We start from the raw sequence: 27,392 nt of genomic DNA, 5'->3' as shown, positions 1-27,392 counted from the left end.
TCTTAAAGCCTCAGCTGCTGCAGTCACAAATCTTGGCTTTCATTCAAACAAAAAAAAAAACACCAAACCCCTAGCTCTTCTTATTTCAGAGAAAAGTTTGAAAATGTGAAACCTACAAACTAAAAAACCAGAAAGCACCAAAACAGATCAATTACAGATACCCATGATTTTTACGTCAATCATGATTTTGGGGATTGACTCATCATGAATTCTGAACACTTTGAAGACTGGAAGAGCATAGCATCAGCACAGATAAGGGGTTAATAAATAGCTGTGGGACTGACACACAGCCCCTTCAGGGATGGAGGGGTGACCACCAGCATAGCGAGCAGCAGGCTGGAGAGAAATAGTATGTCTAAGGAACTCACTGTGGTACACATTACCATATCATCACAGTGCCTGCACAATTTTTAATGGATTGATCTTTACAACACCCCTGTGAAGTAGGGAAAGGCTATTGCCTAGTATCCCAATTTTACAGAGAGACTGTGACCAGACCTACACTACAAACATCCCTGCATAAGCTAGGTCGATCTGAGGGGTGTTTATGACTGATTTGCAGCCCACATAGCTATGCCACTGGAAGACCCTAGTGCAGATAGTTATACCAGCAAACTGCGCTTTTCCCAGTATCCCTTATTTCACACAGGGCCTGGGCGGGGAAAGACGAGGGACTTAAATCAGTTGTATTGGCAACGGTGCCGAGTTTCCCTGCTACAAACTGCAGCCTCGCTAGCCGTGTGTTGCTGGTATAGCTATGCGAAACGCTCCTGGTGTAGACCTGGCCAGAGCTGGGAAGGGAAGGTAGTTGTCCCAACTATCTGCCTCACTAGCGGGCCATGGGAGCAAAGCCCTCTGCCTGGAGCAGCCTGGTCCCCCCAGCCCAGCCGATGGGGTACGTGCTCGTCTCCAGTACAGTGGGAGTGCAGCAATGCACGGCAGCGGGGCCCCTAGTGTCTAGACGCTTCCCAGGTAGAGGGCAGGGCGTGTAATCCCTCTGCCGGAGGAGCAGCCAGGCTGATGGCCAAAGCCTTCCAGGGCCCTTCTCCGCCGGGGGCTGGCGGGCCCTAACTGTGGCGCGCAGGGCGTGAAGGTGCCTCAGCGCTGAAGGGGTAGCGCGGGGCTCTCACCCTGCAGGGCCTGTCCCCGCAACCAACGGGGGCCCGAGCCGGCCCCCCAGGAGTGGGGCTACGAGCGGCGAGCAGGGCTCGGGGGCGGGCCCAGCGCAGCCCGCGCGTCGTCCCCGGGAGGAGCAGGCGGCGGAGGCTGCAGCTGGGCCCCGCGCCCGCCCTGCCCCCCGCACGTCCGGGGGAAGCCGCGCTCTGCGGCCCAACGTCGGCGGCGCAGTAGCTCCTGGGCTGGGGCGGCGGCGGCGCGTCCCGGGCGTGGGGGGGCGCAGCAGGATGGCAGCGGTGACCCAGTGCAAGGTGAGGCGGCCCCGGGCGCGCCTAGAGCCCCCGCCCGGCCGCAATGCGCCGGCTCCGCAGGGAGCGGGCCTGGGGCAGCTGGGCGCCAAGTGCCGCCCGTGCGGAGGCGCCCTCGCCAGCTGCGCGCATCTGCCCGGGGAGCGGGTGGCGCCGGTGGCGGGGCATTGCAGCGCCTCTTGCCCCGCGGAGCCGGACCCCCCCCCGCACCCATCCAGCAGCGGCCGCCCCTGGTGGTTCTCCACCACGTGGAGCGTGTCCTGCAAAGGGAGCTCGCTCGGCTGCCTCTGCGGGGCTTCTTACCCAGCGCTGGGGCTAGACCCAGCCGCCGCCCCCTCCTCGCTCTGCTTTCGTCCCTGTCCTCCTCCCCGACCCCTCTGTGCATTGCCAAGGGGGAGCCCTTGGTGTTCCGATTAATGGGGGGGGGGGGGGAGTCATTGCTCTGTTGGCCTGGCTTTGCTGGCAAACTTGGTCCCTGTATTGTTTACAAGTCTGCCTAGCCCTCAGGTTGGCTCTTAAAAGGCAGTTGATTAACCCTGGTTCTCAGAAAGAAGTTCTCAGTTTCAAATAATGAATCGGTTGCTTGGTGTTGCTGGGACGTGTTTCCCAGTGTCTTTGTGGGGCTGCTTTTCCTCCTGCAGTTCTCTACACATTTGACGTGCCAGGTTTGGGTTCCCTTTTTATATATTGTTCACTAGTTTAGTGTGAATTTATTTCTTACATTTTAGATTTGGAATAAAACTTGGGGACGTGATTATGTGCATTTGGAAACATCAGCCATCAGACTAACTGGTAGGGGGCTGGCAACACCACGCCCCCTGTTTCCTCCTGTTGCATGATAAACAGGGACAGAGTGTTAAAATTCAAAACCCAGGTTTCTGAAGCTATATTGAAGTGGACGCTACTGCGTTTTAAAAAATTAAAATCTTCCCTCACTTGTGATACTGTGATCATATATTATAAAACTAAACATTAAAAATAGAATTAATTTGTTGTGGTGTTTGTCAAAGCTGAGTGGAAAATACCGTTAGGAAAAATAAAGTAGTGTTACTGTTGTTTGTAATTAGTTTTTTGTTTTGTTTTTATGCTGTCTTTGTTCTCCTACTCAAGGAAATTAATACAAAAATTGCGTTTTTAAAACATATCTTAATATTAGATTTTGTATTTTTTTAACCAAACTTAAAATGTTTGGCCTAACCTATTAGTGAGTTTATTTTTATTGTTTTTTAAAGGGCCATCTTTAAAAAAAAAAGTCTTTGGGGGGCTTGACTTGCACACATTTCAGTAGTGATAGTTTTTTTGCTTCTGTCCTCTTCTTATTTTTATTTAAAATGTTAGTTTAGACCCCAGTCCTATAAATACGCATGTGAGTAACATCAAGTGTCTGTGTAAATGTTTGCAAGATTGGGGCCTTTGGGGTTTAGTTTTACATGTGTGAGTAGTCTTCTTAAACTTCACATGTAAAGAGTAGTTAAAGGGACACTCAGGCACATAAAGTTACTTGTGAAAGTGTTTGCAGGATCAGGCTTAATGCATGGTGACTTTCCAAGAATGTACCAGTGTATCATAATTTCACTGAGGGAAGATTAATGAATCTATTAAGCTTAAGGGAAAGCAGCTTTACATTGTGGGCAGTTGAACATAAAGTAGAGCACTTATTAAACATTTCAGAAGCAGAAAGATGTTAAATTAGTACATGGTCTTCCATACAAATACATTAGGAACCTGACATCTGTTCCTGGCTCAGCCCCATCAACTTTACCTGATCCCCAGCGTCTCTCCATCTGAAAGTGAGGATAACAATATTAAGGAGTGTTGCAAGGCTATTGGTGCTTGTAAAGTTCTTTGAGATCCTTTGACTGAAGGCATTTTATGGAAGTGCAAAGTATTAATGCCTGATACTACAAGGAGATGGCATTATTGCCCCCAGTCATGTTCTTACTCAAGGGACAATAGATATAAATAAATATAACATTTGTTTGTTTTTTTTAAGGGGCAGTGGAGGGGGAGAGAATGACAATCTTCTCTAATCTTCCTCTTGTTTATTGTGGCACTTTGGGATTTTTTTTTTTTTTTTTTGACAGGGCAAGAGGGACTGCAGTCCTGCACTCCTTCCTTTTCCTTATTTCTCTGGAGCTCTATCAGTGGGTTTGTTTCCTGCTGAACCACATGAAGCCAGTGCCTTCAGGAGTTCAGATGTATTTCAGGCTTCCTTGTCACGCTGAATCATCATTTAGTCCAGGGGTCGGCAGCCTTTCAGAAGTGGTGTGCCGAGTCTTCATTTATTCACTCTAATTTAAGGTTTTGCATTCCAGTAATACATTTTAACATTTTTAAAAGGTCTCTTTCTATAAGGCTATAATATATAACTAAACTATTGTTGTATGTAAAGTAAATAAGGTTTTTTAAATGTTTTAAGAAGCCTCATTTAAAATTAAATTAAAATGCAGACACCCCCCCCTCCCGACCGGTGGCCAGGACCTGGGCAATTTGAGTGCCACTGAAAATCAGCTCGCGTGCTGCCTTTGACACGCGTGCCATAGGTTGCCTACCCCTGATTTAGTCTATCGATTATGTGAGCTCCTTAAAAACCACAGTGAGGGTCAAAGGTTATAAACACAAACTAGTTTGGTGAGATAGTTATGTGACCCCATTTTAGCCAATCGCTAGCCAACTATTCTGAGTCACAAGACCTGCTTTGTTTGTTTATATTGTTTGGTAACCCAAAGGCCTAATTTAAACGTACACACTCTACAGATAGGGCTATACAAGTGAACCCTAGTTTTACAGATGTCTTTGGAGGCATCCAAAGCTTTCTTAAAATTGGAGTTTTATAAAAACGTGTCCGTTTTTATAGAAGTTTAATCCTCAGGACCAAATATACATTTCAGGTATCACAAAGATTCATTTATTTGGAGTTTGTAAAATTGACATTGACTTATAGAATTCAGTGACTCCAGGCAGGTGGACTCAGTTGCCTGCCTGAAGCTCCATTGAAGTCCATGACTCCACAGTGCCAACTAGCATAATTGGGGTTTGTTTTTTTTTCTATACTGTGTTAGTTTACTTAGTAGTCAACTTAGTGGTTCAATGGTACTGTGCAAGTCTGCTGTCTGGAAAGCCGGGATTCAGAAGTAGATTAGAGCCCTCAGATGAGAGGATGCTGCTTTTGTTTTAGGCAAAATTAAATCAGAAATGACCAGCTTCTGAGTGTGTATCAATGAAAAATTAGGTATTGTGAGGAAGAGCTGATAGGAGAAATGGGAAACAATTTGATGTATGGTCACACTATCTATACTGTTCTCATATTCATGTTAGCAGTCTTTTAGGAAAGCATCTTTATGGATTGCAGGTTCACACTACCTATAAAAAGGCAATTGTTCAATCTTATTCCTGTGACTTACAATGTGTGGGTAGACTGCTGTGCCCATGCTGAGCCCCATTAACTTCTGGAGGGCTCCATGTAGGTGCAGCAGTCTGCCCACATTCTAAATTGCAGGATTAGGGGCTTTAGTTCCTGATAATAAAGGCTGGTTGGTTGTAATGATAAACAATGGGGAAAGTTATGGCTTCGTGATGATGGAAAATGCTTTTTGTAGGTCTGGAGTTAAATAAAGAGTCATAGCACACAATGTTGTAAATAAGTTGCTTGTCATAAGACTTGATGAGAAGTCAAATACTCCTTATTTTAAAATAAAATAACTTAACTCAATTTACTTACTAATTAAAAACCACTTAGAAACCCATACTCCAGTCTAGATATATAGAGAGCCAAATTTGCTAAAAATTAATGGAAGAGTCTTCTTCAATAATAGGTTGGCAATAAAGATCATAGCTTTTCATGAAAAATCCAAAAAGTCACAATATACCATGGTGGCAGTAACCTATCTTCCTCTCGGGTGATATTTAAATATTCCAAAAGTCTTAATGTTGTGTGATCTCTCAGGTATACCTGCTTTTTTTCATCACCTTTTTCTCCACTTCTCCCAAAGCATTTTCATGCATTCTTCCATGACACTTCTTGTGCCTGGAATACTCCATCCCCAAACGATTTCATAAAGCCCCTTCAACTACAACCAACTTATACCATGCTTCTGAAGAGAAACTGTGAACAGATATCAGGTTGTTAAATGGTCAAGGACTTCTGATATCCTCCTTCTGATATCTGTATCTTTTTTTTTTTAAACTAACTTATCTACTTGTTTACATAGCTAATGTGAACATGTGTAATCATGTGATTCCTATCATTGTCACTCTCCTCTTTCCCATCTTCCTCCCATTTTTTTTTATCGCCACTTGTTATTACAGAACGTCTTAAATTAGGTCCTGATTCTACAATCGTATTCATCTTTATGGATCTGATTGTAGGAGCAAGCCTTGGAATGTAAATAGTACATGGCAAGGAATTCTCTTGCTGTAGTTTTGTTCAGTACCTAGCCCAATGGGGCTGTGATCCTGACTGGGGCCGTTGTGTTACTATAATACAAACAACTGTTATAAGCCTTGAAGTAGGTCTGTGCTCAGAAGTTACACTGTGAAAATCTGTTTTTGATGCAGCTTCTGCTTGGAATGGGTCAAATGCTGAAGGCTTTGCTCATGCAGTTAGGCCTGTTGACGTGCATAGGGTTATTGCAAATAAAGACTTGTCTACATGCACAGCTGCACCAATTTAAAGTGTGATTTTTAACCTGATTTAGTTAAATTGGTCCAAAAGGATGTGTGGATGCACATTTTGGTCTAAACCAAGCTTATTTTGGGTTAACTAAAGTTGATTAAGAAGCAATTTTGGCTAATTTCATTTTAGCTTAATTCTTAAACTGAAATAGGAGTGTTCACACACAAGTTTGCTGAGGTTTAATTAATGGTTTAGTTGAACCATGTGTGTAGACAAGACCTAACATTAGCAGTCTTCAGTCCCATGTGTCTTTCCAGTTGTATCTGTTTAGTTAAAAGGGACATTATTTTTAAAGAAATGAGTTAAAAGTTGTTTCAGCTCTCTAGTCTCCCATCAGTTTTTATGGCTTTATAATCATATTTTTCTGTTTTTTGTTTTTAATTCCTGTTGCGTGAAAGACGTTTGCCAATAACAGGGGAGACCTTGTGACTGTACAGTGTAAACAGGGAAATTGACTATTCACACTGTAAGAGAGATAAGGTAGGTGAGGTAATATTTTTTATTGGACCAATTCTGTTGGTGGAATAAGATCATGAAGATGAGCTCTGTGTAGCTCGAAAACTTGGTGAAAGGTGCAAAAGCAGTTGGTCCAATAAAAGATATTACCTCACCTACCTTGTCTCTCTCATGTCCTGAGGCTAACAAACACAGCAACACTATTCACAATATAAACAAACTGCAAAAATAGAGAAAATAAACTTTCATTCAGTCACACCATAGTCATCTTATATATTACTTTTGTTTGTTGTTGAAAAGGATGCTAACAGTGGGAATGGCAATAGTAATGGAGATGATAATGATTAGTTCAGCAGTGTTGTAGGGTAACTTGTGCATATAATGGCAATACTTGATAGTGCAGTGGAAATGTTTATTATCTTTCAGATTTGTATCCACTGGAGCTCAGATAGCAACAAACATATATTGTGGGTGTCCCTTTAAATAGTCCCTATTCCTCCTAGCTTGGCAAAACCACAGAGCTGCAGAACAGTGAACTGTATTCTGTTCTGACCTTTGCATCAACAAAGCTGCCTGCTAAATTCTGATTCCAGAATCTTTACTGCTGCTTCTGACATCTATAACAGAAATCACACCACCTGGTTATTTTTCTCTCTAACAATTCGGATGGAATTTTTACTGCTGGCAGTAAGGAAAAATCTTGTTTTGACTTGTAGAAGGAGAAAATATTATACACATTCTCCATCAATCACATATTGAATACCAAGATGTCACTTAAACTTTGTATTTTCTTATTATGTTGGAATAGTAACATCTGTTTTAAGCTAGTTTTTGTGTGTATCGTTCTCTGCCTTTGGTTACAATGGGAACAGAATTGTCAATTTGCATAATCAAATAAGTCAGATTCCCTGAATTACACCAATGCAACACCATAAATTTCACTGTCTATATCTGGTATCTAATATGAGTGCACTTAGAGTGACTCTTGTACAAAGATCTCAACATTCTTAAAAAAAAAAGGTAGATAAGATACTTCATTATCTCAAATTTAGGGATGAGGAAACTGAGACCGAGCAAAGCATTAGGTACCTGTGTTTTGGGATGCTTTTCAGGTGTCAGACGAAAGGCCGGGTATATATACAGCTCAGTAAGTGTGATTATTCTGGAAATGTTTTGATTGTATGCTCTTTGAGGCAGGGACTATTTTTTACCTTAATTTGGAAAGCACTTGGGACATTTTAGGTGCTCCTGCAATATAAATACGCATCTTAAAATGTACTATTAATGGAGATGGGCTGAGGAAGTGAAGTTCAGATTTGGATTAGATTTAGGCTACTGTTCATGTTCCAAGCCAAAATGTGCTATATTACCTGTGAAATTCCATCATTTCAAAAGTTCTGGTTTGTTATAAGCTTTTCCTGGGTGTTCAACATTTGTTTTTTGTGTCACTCTAATGCTCTTGAAAGATATTTGCTCAGATCTCTGCTATATCCCTGCAAATTTTAATTTCACTTTAACTGACGTGTTTTATGTTGGAATATTCAGTATAAATTCTCCTTGAGCATATTTGGAGTGTTATTTCCCTTTTTTTTAACTACAGTATTCCAGTGTGAAAAGTTAGAAACTCTGTGAGGTGCTTCTATCCTGCAAGTATATTGAGTAGGCAGTTCTCGCTCAATTTTTTAAAATATGTTTAGGGCAAACATGTTTTTGCTGTCTTTGTTTTGTTTGCCAGAATTTAAAGAATAGGATCTAATATTGTAACAACTATTTAGCTGCTTGAATGCATTTTGATTGATCCTTAACAAGAGAATGAAGTGCATGGCTGTCAAAATTTTTCACAACTAATAGAGAGTGACACACCATACAAAAGACATTGGCACAGATTCATCTTTGGTGTAGCTCTGTTGCTATCAGTGCTGTGTTACATCAGGAATAAATTTGGCCTGCTGTGTGAGTTCTAGGACTATTGGAAATAAACAAGCTGAATGATGAGAAATGTACAAAGATGTTTATTAGTCTGTGCATTTTGTGCCTGCAGCACCAGAGCTGTGTATGTAGTGCTTGACGCACCCGCTCCAGAATGTTGTGACGTTTATAAAATTGCTGAACATGGCCTGTGTATGGTGCTTTAAAAGTCTCTCCCCCACCCCCATGAATGTATTTATTTTTCTTATAACTTATATTTACAGCTTTAAAAAAAAAACACATGCTTTTGCAGCCTGAGACCAGCACACACCCTACAGATCTGTCCATTTCTCCAAAACCCTCATGCTTTAAGAGCTGTTTGACTCTAGTCTTGCTTTGCTCATGCTTTTCAACTCTGAGCAGGGGCATTGAGATTGAGACAGCTGTGTTGCACAGAGTATTTTCATAAAAGGGGGAGAACCAGCAGTTGATGCATTTAAAATTTTTACTTAAAAACTAACAAAGTTTAAAATAATCTTCAATTTCATCATGTTCACCAATCCACTGTTTCCATCCCTTCCCTTCTCCAGCCCCAAATCATCTGCTCTCCCATTAGAAATTGTGATATTTTCTTTTTGCTTTCACTTTGGGTTTTTGATACAGTTGGAGCACAGAGTTTTAAAAAAACAGTTCTGCATTGTGTGTAGACTGCATAATAGTTAGTAAATTGCTGATGAACTGAACAGAATCTCTTAAAGGAGATGGACAGGAAAATGACAGCTCTTGGTGCCAGGAATATAACTTTTATGATGCACTAGCAGGGTGTCCTGTGCAGACTCGTTGACTATGTCCACCTTATATAAATCATGCCTTCTTTGCTTCTATTAAATTAAACCATTTAGCCGGAATGGGGACTCCTGAACATTTTAATGAGACTCTTGAAAATCAAAGGGAGGGGGTCACAAACTAAAAGTCTCTTTTGAAGTTCTGCAGCAAGTTACTTTAATCAGAGCCCCTCAGTATCTGAGAATGCAGAGAGATCAAAAAAAGGTCCTCTACTGGGAAAGTATGGTTTTTTCCCTTTGTTCATAATCGGTAATTACACCCCCATAATGGCTCCTCTGGTGCAGATGCAGAAGTAATAGACGACGACGAAGAAATTAGTTAGGCATACAGTAATCGCAGCAGTGGCTAGCTCAGCTGTACAATAGCACAAGAACTAATGCAGTTGTTCCTGGAAGCAATTTATTCATAGCAACAAGGCTCACAGCTCCTTGTATGTTTTTCCATTAAGTCATTAAAATGTATAATGCTTCATTTTTAACCCTTCTCTGTTGAGTGAAGAATGAAATTTCTCCACAGCGAAGGAGTGGGATTCTGGCTGCCCATATTTGGGGATTGGGGAGTATTCCAGAACTCTGGTATGGGTAGTGCAGCTCCAGCTGAAGTGCATTAGTGAATTAGCTGAAGTGATTGAGCTGCTTTCTATCTGCTAGCTTGGGCCAGTTGTTTAGTGACTGATTCTGATCTTGCTTAAACCAGTGTAAGTCAGGATTGAATCTGTTTACATCTGTGGAGATTTTCTGGCAAAAAAAAGTATGAGATTAAAATTAGGCACGTAGATGTTCTTGTATTATTACGCACTTGCCAAGTAGAAGTTGTCCAGTAATGTGATTGATTCTTCCCACCCCCCACCTCCAGTGTTTGGAAAATGGCAATTACCATTTGGAAAAACATTGCCCTTGGCAAAGATGAAAGATTGAGAAAATCTGTATCATCTTGGGTTATTTAGAAACTTATTTTTGTCTGCTAATGGAGATATGCAGAATGCCATGTGTCTATCTGAGTTCACTTAGGGAGCATTCTCTTGTAACATAAAACCTTGTGAACTCTGTTTGAAGATCACATCCTTCTCATCAAACAGCTCTGGATCTCTCTTCTGCATTCTTGTGCTTTCATCAGTTTCACTGCAACTTGCATGTGGGGAACGAGTTCAGAATATGCAAGAGAGATCCATACAATGAATAAGAGAAGTTTGCCTGAAGTGTACACATTGCTCTGAGGATGAACTACCTGGTCACTAGTGAGCAGTTTGGGCACTTGAGTAGACACTGTTTAGCTAAGCATATCTTTCCTAAAGCATTCTGTCATTCAAGTAATGCTAAGCTTGAATCAGTGTATACATTTGTATTCTGAAGCACTCTAGGGTAAGCACAATGCAGAGCACCTTCTATCCCAGTTTGTACAGTTGGGCATATTCATTCAGTCAGGCAATATGCAAAGCTCTAAATGGTATAGGCTTGAGAGCTGCCTTAAGACCTCCTTTACCATCTCTGACCTGTCACCGTTAGTTAGGCTTATCTAGAATGTTAGAATGTGATGTCACAAAAGGGAAGCTCTGGGTGCTGGTGGCAGAACTTTCTTAGCCTTTGAGCTGCGCCCCTGGAATTCGCTCCTTGTGTGAAAGTATGTTTAAACACAAACCTGGTCATTTTAAGAAGACCTGGAAGATGTCTTTGTCCAGAGCTTCCCAACTGCTTAATTCATGGGTTCCTAGCTGACAAAGCTCTGGGTAGCATGCGTTTGGTTTGTCTTATTGAATGTCCCAGAATAAGCCTTGTGTGGTGATTAGTATCAAATGCATATTATTAATTTTATTTTTAAAAACATTGCAAACTGTTGTTTATTATAACTCTAAATATCGTTACAAAAAGGCTAAAACCCTACAATTGAAGTCTCTTTGCACAGACAGACCTTTCTGAAATGCCTGAAATCAGTGACAGTACTCATTTTTGAACAGTTTGCTGTCATTAGATTGCAGGTGGTAGTGAGTTTGAAGATATTACTCAAACCTTGATCCTAAGATCAATATGGCATATTTCTGGGATTAAAATCTGTAGCCTCAATCCTGCAAACACTTTTATGTATTATGCTTATCTTTACTCCCATGAGCTGACCCATTGAGTGAAGTTAAGCACATGCAGAAATGTTGGTAGGACTGGGGCCCGTATTTATACATTATACACAGCATCCTGTGGCGTTTAGCTTATTGAGATGCAGTTCTGCTTCACATATTCTATATAATATATATTTGTATGTGAATAAGAGAGTGACAAATGAACAAGAGGCTGCTATTCCCATTAGAGCTTTTAGTAGATTATTATTGCAATGAGTGACTTTATCTTCCATCTCATTTTGAATTGAAAACAGATACCCAAGGAAGTGGCTGACATTTTTAATTCCCCCAGCGATGACGAGGATTTTCTTGGTTTTGGAGATGATGCTCCCATGCAAACCTTGTCATCAGAAGACAGCTCTGATAGTTTTGATTCATTGGAGTCAGCAAAAAAGGTATGAACATTTTATCATAAACCCTAGTGTATTGGTTTGGAACAGTAAAACTTCTTTGAATTTGTTTCAGGGCAGCGCTGACCTTAACTCTTGGCAGAAGTGGAAATCTATAATCCTTTTATTAAAACCAAAAAACCACTCACCTTTAATTCCTTTTAATTTGTAATGATCTTTTAAAAAGGGGTCTTATATGAATGAAATCCATTCTCCTTTCTGTATTAGGAGGAGAGCCTAGAGTGAGTTTGGTATTCGTAACTTGCCCACATAGCATGCAGGCAAGAATAATGGCCATTCAGTGATAGCCTATGCTGGAGAATGCGTTACAGCTCAGTAAAATGTGTCATTGTGAATCAGTTGCACGTTTGCAGTACTAAAGTGGGATTCCATTGGAACCTCACTATGACGGGTTGGATCACAGAAACCCCCTTGGGAACTGCCACCTGATGTGTCAAGACTACTTCTGCTCCTGCTTTCCTGCCCTGACAGCTTAGGACTCCAGCACCCTGTCTTATTGCAGTGAGTGACTTTATCTTCCATCTCATTTTGAATTGAAAACAGATACCCAAGGAAGTGGCTGACATTTTTAATTCCCCCAGCGATGACGAGGATTTTCTTGGTTTTGGAGATGATGCTCCCATGCAAACCTTGTCATCAGAAGACAGCTCTGAAGTACACCAGTCTACTCCAACACAGACCCAGGGTCTAAACCACATGCCCCACAGCTGCAGATTTAACCTGAAAGCAGTTTACACAAGTTTCCTGTCTTTAGCAACTCCCAGTGGGGTCTAAACCCCAAATAAATCCGTTTTACCCTGTATAAAGCTTACATACACTCTGGGTTAATTAATAAGTAAACAGTGAATTTATTAAATACAGAAAGTAGGATTTAAGTGGTTCCAAGTAGTGACAAACAGTGAATTACCAAGTAAAATAAAATAAAACATGCAAATCTAAGTCTAATACAGTAATAAAACTGAGTACAGATAAAATCTCAGCCTGAGAGATGTTTTAATAAGTTTCTTTCACAGACTGGATGCCTTCCTAGTCTGGGCACAGTCCTTTCCCCTGGTACAGCCCTTGTTCCAGCTCAGGTGGTAGCTAGGGGATTCCTCATGATGGCTGCCTCATTTGTTCTGTTCCACCCATTTATATATCTTTTGCATAAGGCAGGAATCCTTTGTCCCTCTCTGGGTTCCCACCCACTCCTTCTTAATGGAAAAGCACCATTTTAAAGATGGATTCCAGTTCAGGTGACATGATCACATGTCACTGTAAGACTTCATTACTCACTTGCCAACACACACGTATACAGGAAGACTTACAGGTAAAACAGAGCCATCTGCAGTCAGTTGTCCTGGTTGATGGGAGCCATCAAGATTCCAAGCCACCATTAATGGCCCACACTTTGCATAATTACAATAGGCCCATATTTCATATTTCTAGTTTCAGATACAAGAGTGGTACATTTATACAAATAGGATGATCACACTCAGTAGATTGATTATAAGCTTTGTAATGATACCTTACAAGAGACCTTTTGTATGAAGCATATTTCAGTTACATTATATTCAAACTCATTAGCATATTTTCATAAAATCATATAGAGTGCAATGTCACAGTTTCTCTTTGAGTTGGCAGTTGGAAGTACTGGAGGTGGAAAGTGTGAGGAGAAGGACACTGGGAAGAGCAGGGAGCAAAGAAGAGAAACTGAAAGCGAAGTTTACTGGGCTTGACCGATGAACTTACAACTGTTTTTTAATGATAAGGGGCAAAGCTAGCGAAGAGATTCAAGAAAGGGGTGGCATAGCACACTGGAAGGAAGAAGTTGGCTTTCATGGTGTTTTGGATAGACTGCAGGGGGAAGATGTGAGGAAAAGGGACAGAGTAATCAAAAAGATGACTAATGCTTGGACAAAGATTTCAGTAGTAATGTTAATTATGAAAGAGCAGATTTTAATTATATTGAAGGGGAAGAAGCAGCGGTACTGGGAAGTTATGGATGAGAGGTAAATTGGAGATTTACCTAGGGAAGAATTATCCTATAAAGAGCAAAAGGGTGGGAAGGGAAGAAAAGCTCTGCAGGGTGAAATTGGGCAGGAAAGGGCAAAGAAGTTGGGGTGATCAGTATAAATAGGGTCATATTTGTGCCTTAGTAGTTCACAGGGAGTTAGATACACAAATGCTGTTATCAGTATAGAGTTTTGCATGTCTCTTCCCTTGCAGAGTTTCCTGAAAGTCTCTCCTGTAATCGCCTCATTTGTGTCACTTAAACATTAGCTTAAGCCCTAGCTACGTTGCTCAGGGCTGTGAAATATTTTGCTCCCTGAGCACCGTAGTTAGGCAACCTAACCCCTAGTATAGGTGCAACTAGGTCCATGGAAGAATTCGTCTATTAATCTAGCTACCACCTCTTGAAGAGGTGTTTTAACTACATAGACGAAAAATCCCTTCTGCCAATGTAGAAAGCACCTCTATTACAGCACTACTGTGGTGTAACTGCACTGCTGCAGGTCTGCTGCTGTAGCATGTGTAGTGTAGACATAGCCTAGTTGCACTCATTCCTCCTGGCTTGTTTGCTTCCTATGTAGTAAAATTACTGTTAAGGACACCGCTGTATAGGAAATGCCACACTTTACTGTTCTTGCACATCATTGGTCCTCGTTCCTGATTTTTCAGTCACTGTAACAGAGCTAACAAACTGAGTGACAGTCTTTCTAGCCAGCGCTGCAAAGTTTTATGCAAGTACAGAGTGAACACAAACTTCAGTTCTTCTCAAAGAGAAATACAGTTTCCCTTAAAGTTACTTCCCTTTTGTGTTTGCTCCTTTCTCAAGCAGCTGCACTGCAGCTATCAACAAAAGAACAAAGTAATTTTGCTCAGAGAAAACTCACTCCAATTACCCATAATAATTTGTAGGAGATGTTTTAAGTGTAAAGAAACAGTATATGCAATGATTTTTCCTCTATTCCCCTGCAAGTTTTTCCACTCATCTATTATATCTATTTTTCACCAGATATTATCTCAACATAAAGAAGTGTATAATTAACGTCGGGGATGGGAGGGAATTGAAGGAGAGAATAAAGATATTTAGCCAAGTGCAGTTGTATGAGAGGTCATTTCTGTATCTTGTGTGGGAGTTAAAAACATCCAAAGAAAACTGGGGAAATAAACTGTCTCAAGTGAAGGATGCTGAGTTTCAAAAGGCAGTTGTGGTGTGATTGTGTGTACATCCCCTGCCTTGAGCTAGTCCTGTTTCTCAAGATAGCAATAATGACACGTTGAAGCTTTTCTATATTGTTTCATTTAAAATCTCCCTTCCTCATCATGGGACGTTTATTGTTGCTTTTTTGTTATATGTATAGTAAACCCATTGTAAAGATGGTGTGCAAAGGGGAAAAATGGGCTTCAGCCCTTTTTTAAGTAGATGATATGCAAGCAAGACCCAAAATAATTTTTTTTTAAATTTATTTACTTACTTTTGTGGAAAATATTTTTCTTTCCATTAGTTTTTAACATTAGAAATTTGCTTTCTGTCTAGCTTGGAAAACCCTGTGATGACTGGAGAGTTGTTAAAATGATACTGCAAGAGCAAAGAAAGAGAGTGGAAGTTGAGCAAAAGGGATTTTTAGTTAGTTTGTTTAAAATTTTTCAGTTTTGTTTTCACTTACTTAACTTCAGTGATGAACTGACTTTTTGGAGAGAGGGAACCTTTGCTGATTAAGCTCCCTCTTCCACCAAAGTGTGAAAGGTAACAATATACATCTTCTGAGACCTTGCAATACCAATGAACCCAAAGAAGACCAGAGTTGATATTTGACGTGTTATTTTTTTTTTTAATCTATTAATTTTTTTTTTTAAAGCAAATCCTTCTCAGGTCTGCTTTATGCACCATAATGAAGCAAAAAGGACACAAACTGAATTTAAAAAAATCCTCTGCAGGTCACCTTTTAAAAAAGATAGCCGAACTGGAGGGTAGCTATGTTCATTTGAAATAACTGATAGGGCTAAAATCTAGTGTGTCTTTTTCTTGTGACAGGTTTTGCATTTAACATTTTCACAGGAACATACCATCTGCTCAGTAACTCCTTAACATTAAGCATTTTCTGATTTGGATTGGAAAAGTTACATGAATGCTCTTTGTATGGCAAACTGTGTCCTACTGTTGTGATTTTCGTATGCTTGCTCAACAGGATGTTCGATTTCAATCCAAGTACCTGACTGAGGAACTGAGGAGAATTTTCACTGAAGACACTGATTCAGAAAGTGAAGTGTTTGAAGGCTTTGCTCCAAGTGACCTGGATGTAAACAATGCGAATGGAATGATGGTAAAGCTATCATTTTCATTGTGTTCAGGCACGCAATACAGACTCCTTCCGCCCCCTTCTTCTTTCTTTGTGTAATCCTCTTGTTTTCATACAGCTGGTTGAAATTTATTTTGTTATTTAATAATGTCAAATGTTTGTGCTGTCAAATGTTTGTGCTGAAGATAAATGTTGTATTACATTGATAAAAGACAAATTTTCCTTAATATTTAATATCATAAAAGCCAGAGACGGAAAATATCTACTAGTGCATGTAATGAAGTACCATCTGCTTTAAGGGAAGGAGGATTGGTTACAGTTCACAGCGGATGAAATTCACTCTTGTGCAAAGGTCCAGCACAAAATCTATGCGTTACTTAAGTCCCACATCCTTACATAATTAATGGGCATTGCACTGGTCTCTGCAAAGGACAGAACTGCACCCACTGTGAAGTTTTTTTTTTTTTAATTGTTGGTTTAGCTAAACACAAGATGAAGTTTCCAGTTTTTCAGATTCTGATACTTAGTAATAGTCTATACTAATAATGAGTATAAAAAGTGGCCTGTTCCCATGTGACAGCTGTCAGTATAACATATTAATTATCTCTGCTTTCAGCCAGTGGAGTCAGATTTAAGTGATGGAGAGAACAATAATTTCTCTTTACTGGGTAGTGAGGAGGAGGAGGAGGAAGAAGAGAAGGCTTCCCCCAAGAGAAGAAGCTTTGGTCTTCGTGTGGCATTTCAGTTCCCCACAAGAAAGTCTGCCAAGAAGGTGGTGCCTGAACCAACTTTTTCCAAGCTACACTTGCAAGACAATAACCCCCCTAAAACTCTCACAAGAGAGAAAAGCAGCAAGCGATGGGAGAAACTAGAGGGGTCTGCCTCAGAGTCTGAGGAGGATGTCAAAGAGACTCGTGAAGAAAGCTCCAGTGCCCTGCTTAAAAGAGCCATAAACATCAAAGAAAATAAAGCCATGGTAAGACAAAGCAGACAAAAGCCAGTACTCACTAAGGGCATGTCTTCACTACAGAGTTTACTGGGTGATTGGCATCCAAGTCTGAGCACTCAGGTTAGCTCTGCCTGGTTGTGAGCAGCCACACTTGAGTTACTATGTCCATACTGGTGCTGCACTCTTTTATATGTGTGTCACTAGGCCTTCTGGGAGGATAGCCCACGGTTCTTTGTGCTACAGTAAACTGCGCCACTCCCAGTGAATTGTGGGAGTACTTGTCTGTCCTGGGCTCACTGGGAGAATTGTGGGAAGGCATTGGAGTGGTTTAGTTTGTGTTCTTACTACAAAGTGTGTGGATTTCACTCAGGCAGGTAACCCTCACCTGAGTTCTAGCCTATATACCCTGAGCCTTGCCAGCTAGCTTGGGTTGAAAGTACCACAAAACTCAGGGCAGAGGCTTTTATATATGGACAGGAGCAGGATTAGGGGGCAACAACTGAGTAAGAGTCCAGGTTAACTCTGTAGTGAAGACACACCTTATAACCTGTTCCTATCAAAAAGCATTGCCATCCATTAACTTTAAATGATCTATTGTGTCATTATACAACAGAGTTGCTAATTTACATTGGCTGAGAAACCTATTGCAGTTTACTAAATGGAAAAATAAGATAGAGATGCAAAAGTCTTGATTGCTTTAAGTGTATGTTCACTTGTTTGAGAAGTGTAGTTTAGAGTTAACTTTCCTCTTATACTAATGTATTGTGTGTGAGGGGTACTATTACCTTCCTGCTCTTTGTCATGATGCCTTTGGGAATGCAGCCCAAAGTCCCATTGGCCTTTCCTGCTGCGATATTGTGATACAAACCCATACCTCATTTGGGTTCCCTGCTGCCCTTTCAGCTTCACTGCTTCTCATGTTTCTGCTTCCCATTGGGCATGAATATTTGATTATTTTTCCCCAGGGCTCCTGGCTTGTATCTTTCCAAGTAAAAGCTCATTTTATAGTTTCTTAAGCCTTGTCTACACTATGGGGGGAGATTGATCTAATTTATGCAACTTCAGCTACGTGAATAACATAGCTGAAGTCGACGTACTTAAATCTACTTACCGCGGGGCCCACACTATGCGATGTCGACTAGAGACGCTCTCCCATCGACTCCCTTTGCGCTTCTCATTCAGGTGGAGTACAGGAGTTAACAGGAGAGTGATCGCCGATCAATTTAGCGGGTCTTCACTAGACCTGCTAAATCGACCACTGATGCATCGATTGCTGCGCATCAAACCCCTGGTAAATGTAGACAAGGCCTTTCTCTTGTTTCTAATCTATCTAGATTCCTCTGTAGAATTGTGCTGTCCTTACTGGTATTTACAGCTACTCCCAGTTCAGTATCTGTGTGAATTTCATTAACATCTTCTTTATTCTCGTCCAGATCACTAATGAGGGTGTTAAATGTGACAGCTGTTAGATAATAATTAAAAGCATATTAGGTCATTACTGAGAAATGTCATGCACTCTTTGTGGCCTCTTCATGCCACATGCAGTTCTGCCATGGTTGTCTCAGATGTTTGGTAGTCAAGAATCGCCACCATTTTCCCCGTTTAAGGTCTTCCCCTTTTATGAAGCTCCCTAAAGCCAGCAGCTGTTGAAGCCCAGAGTGTGAGTCCCTTCAGAGTAAGTCAATAGTATTTCAAAATGGCCAGCCAAGGTGATGTAGAGAAGACAGGCCCAGGTCCGGGGTCTCTCGTATAGTACAAGTACAACAGAGTATTACTGCCGCTTTGCTTGGGGTGCACTGTGCTGGTGACATCACACTTGCCGTGTGGGGGGACACTGACCAACAGTACATTGTTTTGCAAAGGAGTGTGTTTATACTCGTACACACAAAAAGCCTGATTACTATTGGCCGGCTCCAATCTGCTGTGTGGAATGAGGCAGTGTGGCCTCACTAATAGAGAGCTCAGGTTGAGCTATTGGATAAGGGAAGCTTCTGACTGTTTTCACTGGGTTCTGATAAAGAATGACTAGGAGAAAATTCTGGCCAGCCAACAAAAGTCACTGAGTCTATGGCTACACGACAGAGCTTGCAGCCACTCTGCACCAACGGGAAACAGATCTCCCGTTGACTTAGCTACCGCTGCTTGCTGGTGTAATAATATCAGTGGGAGGAGCTCTCCTGCTGACGTAGCACTGTTGACATTGGCGCTTAGGTCGGTGTAATTTACATCGCTGAGGGATCTGGTTTATTTACACCCCAGGGTGACATAATTTATACCGAAATAAGCTGTAGTGTGTACATAGCTTAAGCCCGCAGTGTCAAAATAACTTCGTGTGCCAGCAATTTTGTATTAGGAAAGTATGTGCCAAGATAGCCCACAAGAAACCTCTTATAATCCCCCTGATGCAGTTACGTCCACTTTTGTTGTCAAGGGATTAGCTTTCCAATGTTAACTGCAAATTTCAGTCATTATTGGTCATGGATACTGTAACCTCGGTATAACACACTTCTTTAGAGCCACATTTGACAGTGTTGGATGTGATTTTAGCTGCACGACTTCAGTATAAATCAATGGGAGTCATGGTGCTAAAACAAGCTGTAGAGCTTTGAACGTTTAGGGGTAGAGGTTTAAATGAAGTGTTTTAAAGAGTGGTTACTTACACTGGGATTTAATGTATTTGAAATAACTCAGAATGTGTGTGAAAACAGAGCATGGTAAGGACTGAGTAGGTTAAATATTTGCAAGTTTGCAGTGAGACTTCAATAGGGTATTTTTATTAATTTCAGCTTGCCCAGTTGTTAGCAGAACTGAATTCTATACCTGAACTGTTTCCAGTGAAAACAGCCACCTCAACTCCTTCTGTAAGTTTCAGTATTTGGTTAAATATAATATATATTGTTGCTGAACGAATGAAATGTGTCTTCTGATGAATATTTTTATCCTTTTGTTTGTAATTTTATTTGTATTGACTTGATATTAGTTATATATTATGTAAAAAGGCAGGGGTAGGCTACCAAGATATACGGGTAAAGAAACAGCTCAAATTATGCAATGTATATTTAAAAAAAAAATAAATCTAAAATTAGGCACTGCCCCATTAACTTAGACGCAGAGAGGCTCATGAGACACTAGACAAATGTATTTGAGAATGATGGTTGGATGGCAAATAGGATCTTGTAGCTGGAAAGCTAAAGAGAGTGAAGAAACTACTGTTTGTTTTCAAATCCTGTCTGTTTTTTGCTTATTTTCCTTTCTGTTAAAAGTCCATGTTTCCATTAGAGCTGTGATGGGAAAGCTCAGTCCTGCATAATAGCAGGATGTTTCTGTGTTCTATCTCTAGAGCATCTCTTTTTTGGCTACCAGCATAGAAATCCCTAATTCTCTGTGATTACTGTGGGCTAATGTTAACTTATCAAGTATTCCAAGTCCACGCATACGCCAGGAGGGTTGCACATCCATGTTCCTGACTTTGGGAAGTCCCTGTAAAATGTTGCCCTGATAATTAAGTCATTTGTGACCCAAATTATAAAATATGTGAAAGGCTGGCTCCTTGTTGGCTGCACTTCAAATATTTATTGTGATGTATTAAACCTACTTTAAATAAATCTCTGGATTCCAGTAATATATATAGTCAGTATTTTTATTCTGGAAAAAACCTTAGGGATAGAGTGTTAGAATGCCCCTATCCTTATGGCAACATTCCCCACTTGTTACGTATATGATCATCTTGTAGGTATATGTTCGCTTTTTCATTTCTTTTTAAAGTAACAATTAGAGTATTGCAGCAAGTTCCCCATCTCGAAGCATAGGTCTGGTAGTCCCATGCCCATATAATCTCTGGTAGTTTCCCATCCCAAACACACAACTGTGAGGCTGATGAGACAATTTTAATAGAAACGTGTTTTTTTTCTCATCTAGAAACAGAAGAAAACCCCAAGGAGAACATTTTCTGAAGGCCAGATAGAGCGTCGTACAAACCCAACCAGAAATGCTCGTCCACCAGAGAAATTTGCCTTGGAAAACTTCACTGTGTCTGCGGCTAAATTTGCAGAACACTTTCATAATTACAGACAACAAAATCTCCTAATAAAGAAGAGACTCAGTGGGGTATTTGCCAGTTTAGTTTGTTTACTAACCTTTGTCTTTTGGAGATGACACTCATGCTACTTTGAGCTGGCCAGCATATAGAGTGGGAACAAATGCAGCAGAAAGCCAACTAGCATTTAGAACCTTGGTGCTGGGATTAGAAGCAGGAATAAAAAGGATCCTGGAGCCTCCCCCTTCCCTAGTCACCCAAGCTATTTCAGTACGTAACCCATCCCGTTTGAATGTGTATCGAATTATGATTATTTATCAGATTAATATTTGTATTATTTAGTATTTGAAATCCAGTAGTGCCCACAGTGTGCTAGGCAGGAGGCAGGCTATGGAGTGGGGTGATAAGGAGGTGGCAGGGAATGGGAGGAGAGGTGAACAGCTTCACTCTTGGTGACAGCAGAGTAGGGAGAGTGTTAGAAGGGATCAGAAATCAAGGCTGAGCTTGTTGAACTTCAATTTAAGAATTGGTAAGAACCTGTGTGGAGAGGGGGGGATGGAGGAGGACTTTAGAAAGAATTCAGAATTTGCAAATAAGGAACAAAATATTTTTGGAGCCATGTGATTTACATTTTTGTTACATTTGTCCTCCTACTCCATCCCTCCTGTTGTCAGTCATATTCATGGGTCATGTCTGCTATTAAATGGTAAACTTTCTGTGGTAACGATTATCTTTTGTTATGTCTGTGTGCCATGCTGAACCACAATAGGACTGTAATCCTGCTTGGGTCCTTTTGTGCGCTATCACAACATAAATATTAATGGCAATGACAGAGGTGGAAAATTAACACTTATAGGTGAGGGATGTGGCAGAAGGGAATGAGGAGAGAATGAATTTTCAGGTGGATGTCCATGTGGCCATGAGGCTCTCAAGAGGAATTCAGTAGATCAGGCATGCAGAAATAGAATGTTGTGGGTAAGCCAGGGTTGAGATTTGTTGGGGTGGACTTCAGTTGGGGAGAGTTGCAAAAGAATCAGTGTTGGAGGAGAAAGCAGAGTCAATTTTATTAAACAACAAGAGAGGGAGGGGAAATCAGGAGAGGGCTCAGAAGCAGAGTAGTCATAGATACTGATGGATTGGGAGGTCAGTGTGTGAAAAGGTGGGCAAAGTTGAAATAGAGGTGCTGGTTGTAGAGGGAACTCAGTTACTGGAAAATCAGAGAGGGAATAGTGCTGAGAGAAGATGAAGTTGAGTGAGCGGCCATTTTGGAGAGCTGATCCGATGTTGAAGGACAAACAGGGAGATGAGAGCAAAGGCTAAGGGGTCAGATGGGACATCAGTGTGAAAGTTGAAACCTCTGGAGGACGGGGGTGGAAGGAAAAGCAGAAGGAGAGCTTGGTGTATCAAGAGAAGGATGGTTGGGGAGGAGTTGGTGGCTGGCAGATAAGTTACATGGAGAGGGAATGTAGAGTCTGATAGGGCGCATCACTCAAAGAAAATGAAGGGGTGAACTAGATAAGGTGGAAGGTGCTGGACATGGCACCACCTTTGTTGAGGATGAGTCAGGAAGGGGAGACAGAGAGGCTGCTGTGAGCGTAGCTGTGGAGGTTCCAGTGGGTGCTGGAGATGGAGGGGAAAGAGATTAAAAAAGTGGATGGTAGTGATCTTTTTCTGTGAAGGAAGAAGCAGATAGATAGTATGGTTGATTGTCATTGGAGGAAAAAAGTGGAGGAGTTTGTTGGAGAGAGATACCAGATGTATGAAGGATGGCAGATTTCCTGGGAGGAAGAGAAAGATGTGGTGGTAGGATAGGGATTTTGAGGGTGTTTGAAGGGGTAGGGGAATGAGGAGGCGCTAGAGCTGGTGAGAGCAATAAAGGTTGGGTTGGTAGGAAGGATAGGGAGTTGGAGGTGACCACAAACCCTAGCTATATGTTCTGTTCTTATAGTCAGAGCATATTTGATCTAAAGGTAAAAGCACTTCACCCATAATAAGACAAAAGATGATGAGATAATTTGTTTTGTAGGGTGACTGTGGAGTGCGCAAAAGAAGGAGGTCATCTAAATACTCATCTTACCGTCCTGTTGAAGATATTACTGATGAGGACTTGGAGAATATTGCAATTACAGTTAAAGATAAAATCTATGATAAAGTCCTGGTAGGTGCCTGCTTTTTCCTTTTGATTGCTTAGAGTGAGGGGCATAAGATAAAACTACTTCATTTCATGAAGTGAACTTAATGCTCATTGAAGAATGCCAGAATAAGAGCCCTGGAGACTATGGTGCTGTGTTTACTGTGCGAGAACAGCAGGGAAGCTTCTCTCCCTTGCTTCAGAGGAGCACTGGAGAAGGTAGTGCACTGTCTGTGCTTAGCCATCTCTTGTTGTCTGCAAACAGGTGCCAGTTGTGGCCATGTTCTGCTATTTACCTGTTGAGTGGGAACTATATTGAGACCACTAATTCACTTCCACCAAAGGCCTATTAGATGGAAGTGGACATAGCGATGAATGATCTGGGTGCAGTAAATGCCAATGACCTAGAAGCAAATTGCTCCACATCCCATTTGTGTTCCTCTGTTTCCCTTGCCATAAATTACTCTGAAGTGTTATCACACAAGAGCAGTGCTGAAACCTGGAAGAGAGACGGTTATTCAAAAGGACATTAATACATGTCTGTGGCATGTTGTTGCATAAGCAGAGTTACTCTTATAAACACCGACTTTGCCACCTTATCTGTGCACAGATTTAAAATGAACATGAGCCCCTCTGTTTTGGGGTTTGATGCTGTCACAGGGATCACTGCATGAAGATTCTAAAATTCCAGGGTATTAGATAATGGTGGATATTGAACTGCTGAGTGACTCTGTGGGTTCCTAGCATTTGCCATGGGTGGATTGGAACCAGAAATATAACATAGGGCTCATGTAGTACATTAGATCCCTAAGCCTTCAGGACAGGGACCATCTCTTTGTTTTGTAAAATACCTAGCGTACTTTTGAGCACTGTAGAAATGATCATGATGGTGGAAGCTGTGTTTTTTCCTAATGTTTTATTAATCTAGTTGCCTCTGGTTCCCAAGGAGAAATTTTAGTGTTTTCCACCTCCAGCTGAGAGGTGTGTGAGAGAATTCCAACACCTGGAGTCAAGAAGTTCAACATGATGTGAAATGCTAAATTTTTATGTCTCTCTCTCCCCCTCCTTTCCAACTTTAGGGTAGTACGTGCCACCAGTGTCGGCAGAAGACAATTGATACTAAGACAGTCTGTCGTAATCAAGGGTGCGGGGGTGTGAGAGGACAGTTCTGTGGACCGTGTCTTCGTAATCGATATGGTGAAGATGTGAAATCGGCACTTCTGGATCCAGTAAGTATCCAGTTCTTTGGCTTTGTTAGCTTCACAATCATCACGGATTTCTGGGATAACATGAAATTCAAACATTCTGCCACCTAAAAGCCTGAGTAGTGTGGCTGTGATTGATATTTATCTTGCTATGAGAGAGCAGAGCTTTCGGCCTGCTCTTATTTGCTCTCAGGTCGGGGAAAGAAAACTCATGAGGTTGAGAAGATGAAAGGGGACCTGATTCTCCCAAGTTCTTGTGTAGCCTTTTTCCTCCTTCCCTGATGCTTTCACTGGTCTGGTCTGCAATGCAAGCTACTTGTTTCAGATTCTAAACTTAAACCTTGGGAAGGAAAGAACCTCAAGAATTTAGGGTTGGGTCCCCTTTCTTTCCTTGAGCCCCTATCCTATCCTCAGCATAGACCCGTCATGTCCAAATCCATTCCCTTTCATGGGGTCTGGCTGCCTTGGCAATTCATATACAATTAACAGAATAAAACTCAGCCTAAGTTTCCTCTCCAAGCTTGCCTCTTTGTTGCCCTCCCCTCGAGACACTATCCTGGTTCCCACCTTCCAGCATGACAGAGCAGGAGTTAACCCTGAGCCTAATAACAAAAAAGCCCAGCATTTTTGTACAAGGTCTTAGGTCTGCCTCCCAGAGCAATGGCCACCTTCATTTTTGTCGAATGCTCCTGAACTAACATGTTGCAGGCAGCAGACCTCCTCTCCTTGGTCTGAGCCCGTTTTTTAATTTCCTTTAAAAAAAAAAAAATCATTTTTAAAATGTTTTTCCTTTCAGATTAACTGAATGTTGCATGTGGCTCTTTCATACAACCTCTGAGTTAGTGTCCAAACCCACCCCTTCCTGGAATTTGGCTTCACTGGTAACAAACATAAACCTTAGCCTAGGGGTCCTGCCTGAGGACCTTTTCTGCCTTGGTTCTCTGGCTGAGAGACATTCCACCTCTCTTTTTATATCCTGGTTGGAGCTGCTAATTGGACCAGCCTTTCAAGATGACTCAGCCATAGTTACCCTGAATCTTAATAATGGAGGTTTTTTTATCACCTGACCCTAGGGTGCTGGAACAGAAGAGTCCTGCTTTTTATATTCTGTTACAACACTAGGGAAATCAGTATGACTAGAATTTGTTGAGTGTGAGCTTTGAAAAATTCCAAGAATGGATATTCTTTGTTTCTTTAATACTGCAAACTTTTTTTTATCAAAAGATTGATTAATATTATCCACTAAAGTATTTGTTTATGAAATATAATATTGCCCTGCATAAGGTATTGTTACATAAAAGTGGCACTTTCTTCTGTTTCGGGTGGGTAATGGGGCTGGAGAAGACAGGTTTGTATCTAATACTTCTGTAGATAACTCTACCCCTATACCTTTCTCTCCTTGTCTGTAATTTAGGATTGGATTTGCCCTCCTTGTCGTGGTGTCTGTAACTGCAGTTACTGTCGCAAGCGTGATGGCCGCTGTGCCACAGGAATGCTCATCCACTTGGCAAAATTTTATGGTTATGACAATGTTAAAGAATATCTTGAAAGGTAAGAAGATAATTACATAACTGCTTTAGAATTGAAATCCACACACTTTTAAATGTGCTGCCTTAGTTCTAATCAGGCTCTCAAAATGTTGTTTGCATTTAAATAACTTTGTGGAGCTTTAACCCAGACCAAAGTCCATCACAAAATATTGAAACTTGCTAAAACATCTAAATTGGTACTTGTGATGTTTGGGCCCACAGAAATTGATGGCAAAACTCCCCTTGACCTCACGTGAAATCTTGACAATCAACTTTACTGTGCAAATGAATAAGGCAATTTGGAAACTGAACCAGTACTTCATATTTTAAGAGTTAGACTTAGATTTGTTTCTTGTTAAATTGACTCAATTTTTTGTGTGCTTCTGTGGAGCTGTGACCATCTAATATCAAAGCTTTAGTAAGTATCAGATTCCCATAAAGTATAAAATTTTTCTACCTGTTTTCTAGTTTACAAAAGCAACTGAGTGAAGACAATTGAAGATGCTGAGCACAGCTGCCTGACCTGCAGACAAGTTTTTTGTTTTTTTTTTTTACTTCAGGGTTTAAAAATTTTTATTACAATGATGTTTATACAAGATAGAATTGTAGAATATAGATTTGGATTTTTTTTTTAACTGATTGGTCTTTACTAAAACATTTCCTGAGAAATCTTTGTATGAGGAATCTGTATACAGATGTCTATGCATAAAAGAATATTCTGCATGTAGAGCAGAACAGCACTTTTAAAACTTCAGTGGTTAATTTTCCGTGGGGCTACAGAACCAAGTAGGTGCTTAACTCCACAGGCTGTGAAGGGAATTGTGTAGCACTAAAAATTTAATGAGTGGGGGGAGGAGGGTGAGAATTTAATACTTTTTTGGCCTAAGCAAACTATTAAAGAGCCAAAGTAACTGCATACCTCAATTTGTGGGCAAAAGTAAGTTTTGCCCCTGAAAAGATAGGAGGGAGTCCTTTTGAAAACTTTATTGAAGTTCAGTTCTTGTATGTGCAGTTTACCATCCAACTCTTCCTCTTTTTACCCTCAACCATGAGAACTTGTAAGTGCAAGGGGTGTTTCGTGGAAACATTTTGTTTTTAAAAAGTAGTTGGTTCAGCAGTGATGCACCTGCGATCAGAGTGATATTGACCCTTTTAATTTTACAGTGCTAAGTTTTTTTTGTTTTTTTTTTAATTCCTACCTGTCTGCTTAGCTAAAGGCAGGCTTTACAAACCACACTTTTAAAAAATCCCCTATTACTACAGCCTCAGATTATCAAAATTTGTGTAAAATATTGGATGTTTTACTCTGTGTTGAGATAATAAAGCATTTTCAATAGAGGAGTATTTTGTGTGTGTGCGGGGGGGGGGGGGGTTGTGGTCAGCATGAATATAGAGTTTAATTTTCCATAACCTGCCTCTCTGCGGGA

General features: G+C 41.0%; 1 protein-coding gene across 4 annotated transcripts; it reads left to right on the top strand.

Moving 5' to 3' along the window:
* The first annotated feature begins 876 nt into the window (after nt 1-876).
* On the top strand, nt 877-27,303 carry CDCA7L (cell division cycle associated 7 like). 4 transcript variants are annotated; one of them, XM_039523285.1, is made up of 10 exons: nt 877-895; nt 11,674-11,814; nt 16,005-16,139; nt 16,732-17,091; nt 19,851-19,925; nt 20,983-21,171; nt 23,127-23,258; nt 24,311-24,460; nt 25,851-25,987; nt 26,434-27,303. In XM_039523285.1, exons 2-10 carry the CDS (start codon nt 11,752-11,754, stop codon nt 26,462-26,464), a joined length of 1,272 nt encoding a protein of 423 aa, XP_039379219.1. In that variant the 5' UTR covers nt 877-895; nt 11,674-11,751; the 3' UTR covers nt 26,465-27,303. The 4 variants fall into 4 exon arrangements, with proteins under 4 accessions (XP_039379219.1, XP_039379216.1, XP_039379218.1 ...); XM_039523282.1 differs by lacking the exon at nt 877-895 and adding an exon at nt 1,070-1,427; XM_039523284.1 differs by lacking the exon at nt 877-895 and adding an exon at nt 1,843-2,089.
* Nucleotides 27,304-27,392: the final 89 nt, after the last annotated feature.

This window comes from Mauremys reevesii, linkage group 2 (genome assembly GCF_016161935.1).
Source record: "Mauremys reevesii isolate NIE-2019 linkage group 2, ASM1616193v1, whole genome shotgun sequence".
Taxonomy (NCBI): Eukaryota; Metazoa; Chordata; order Testudines; family Geoemydidae; genus Mauremys; species Mauremys reevesii.
Note: the sequence above shows the minus strand (reverse complement) of the source record. Positions and strands in the feature narration are given on the sequence as shown.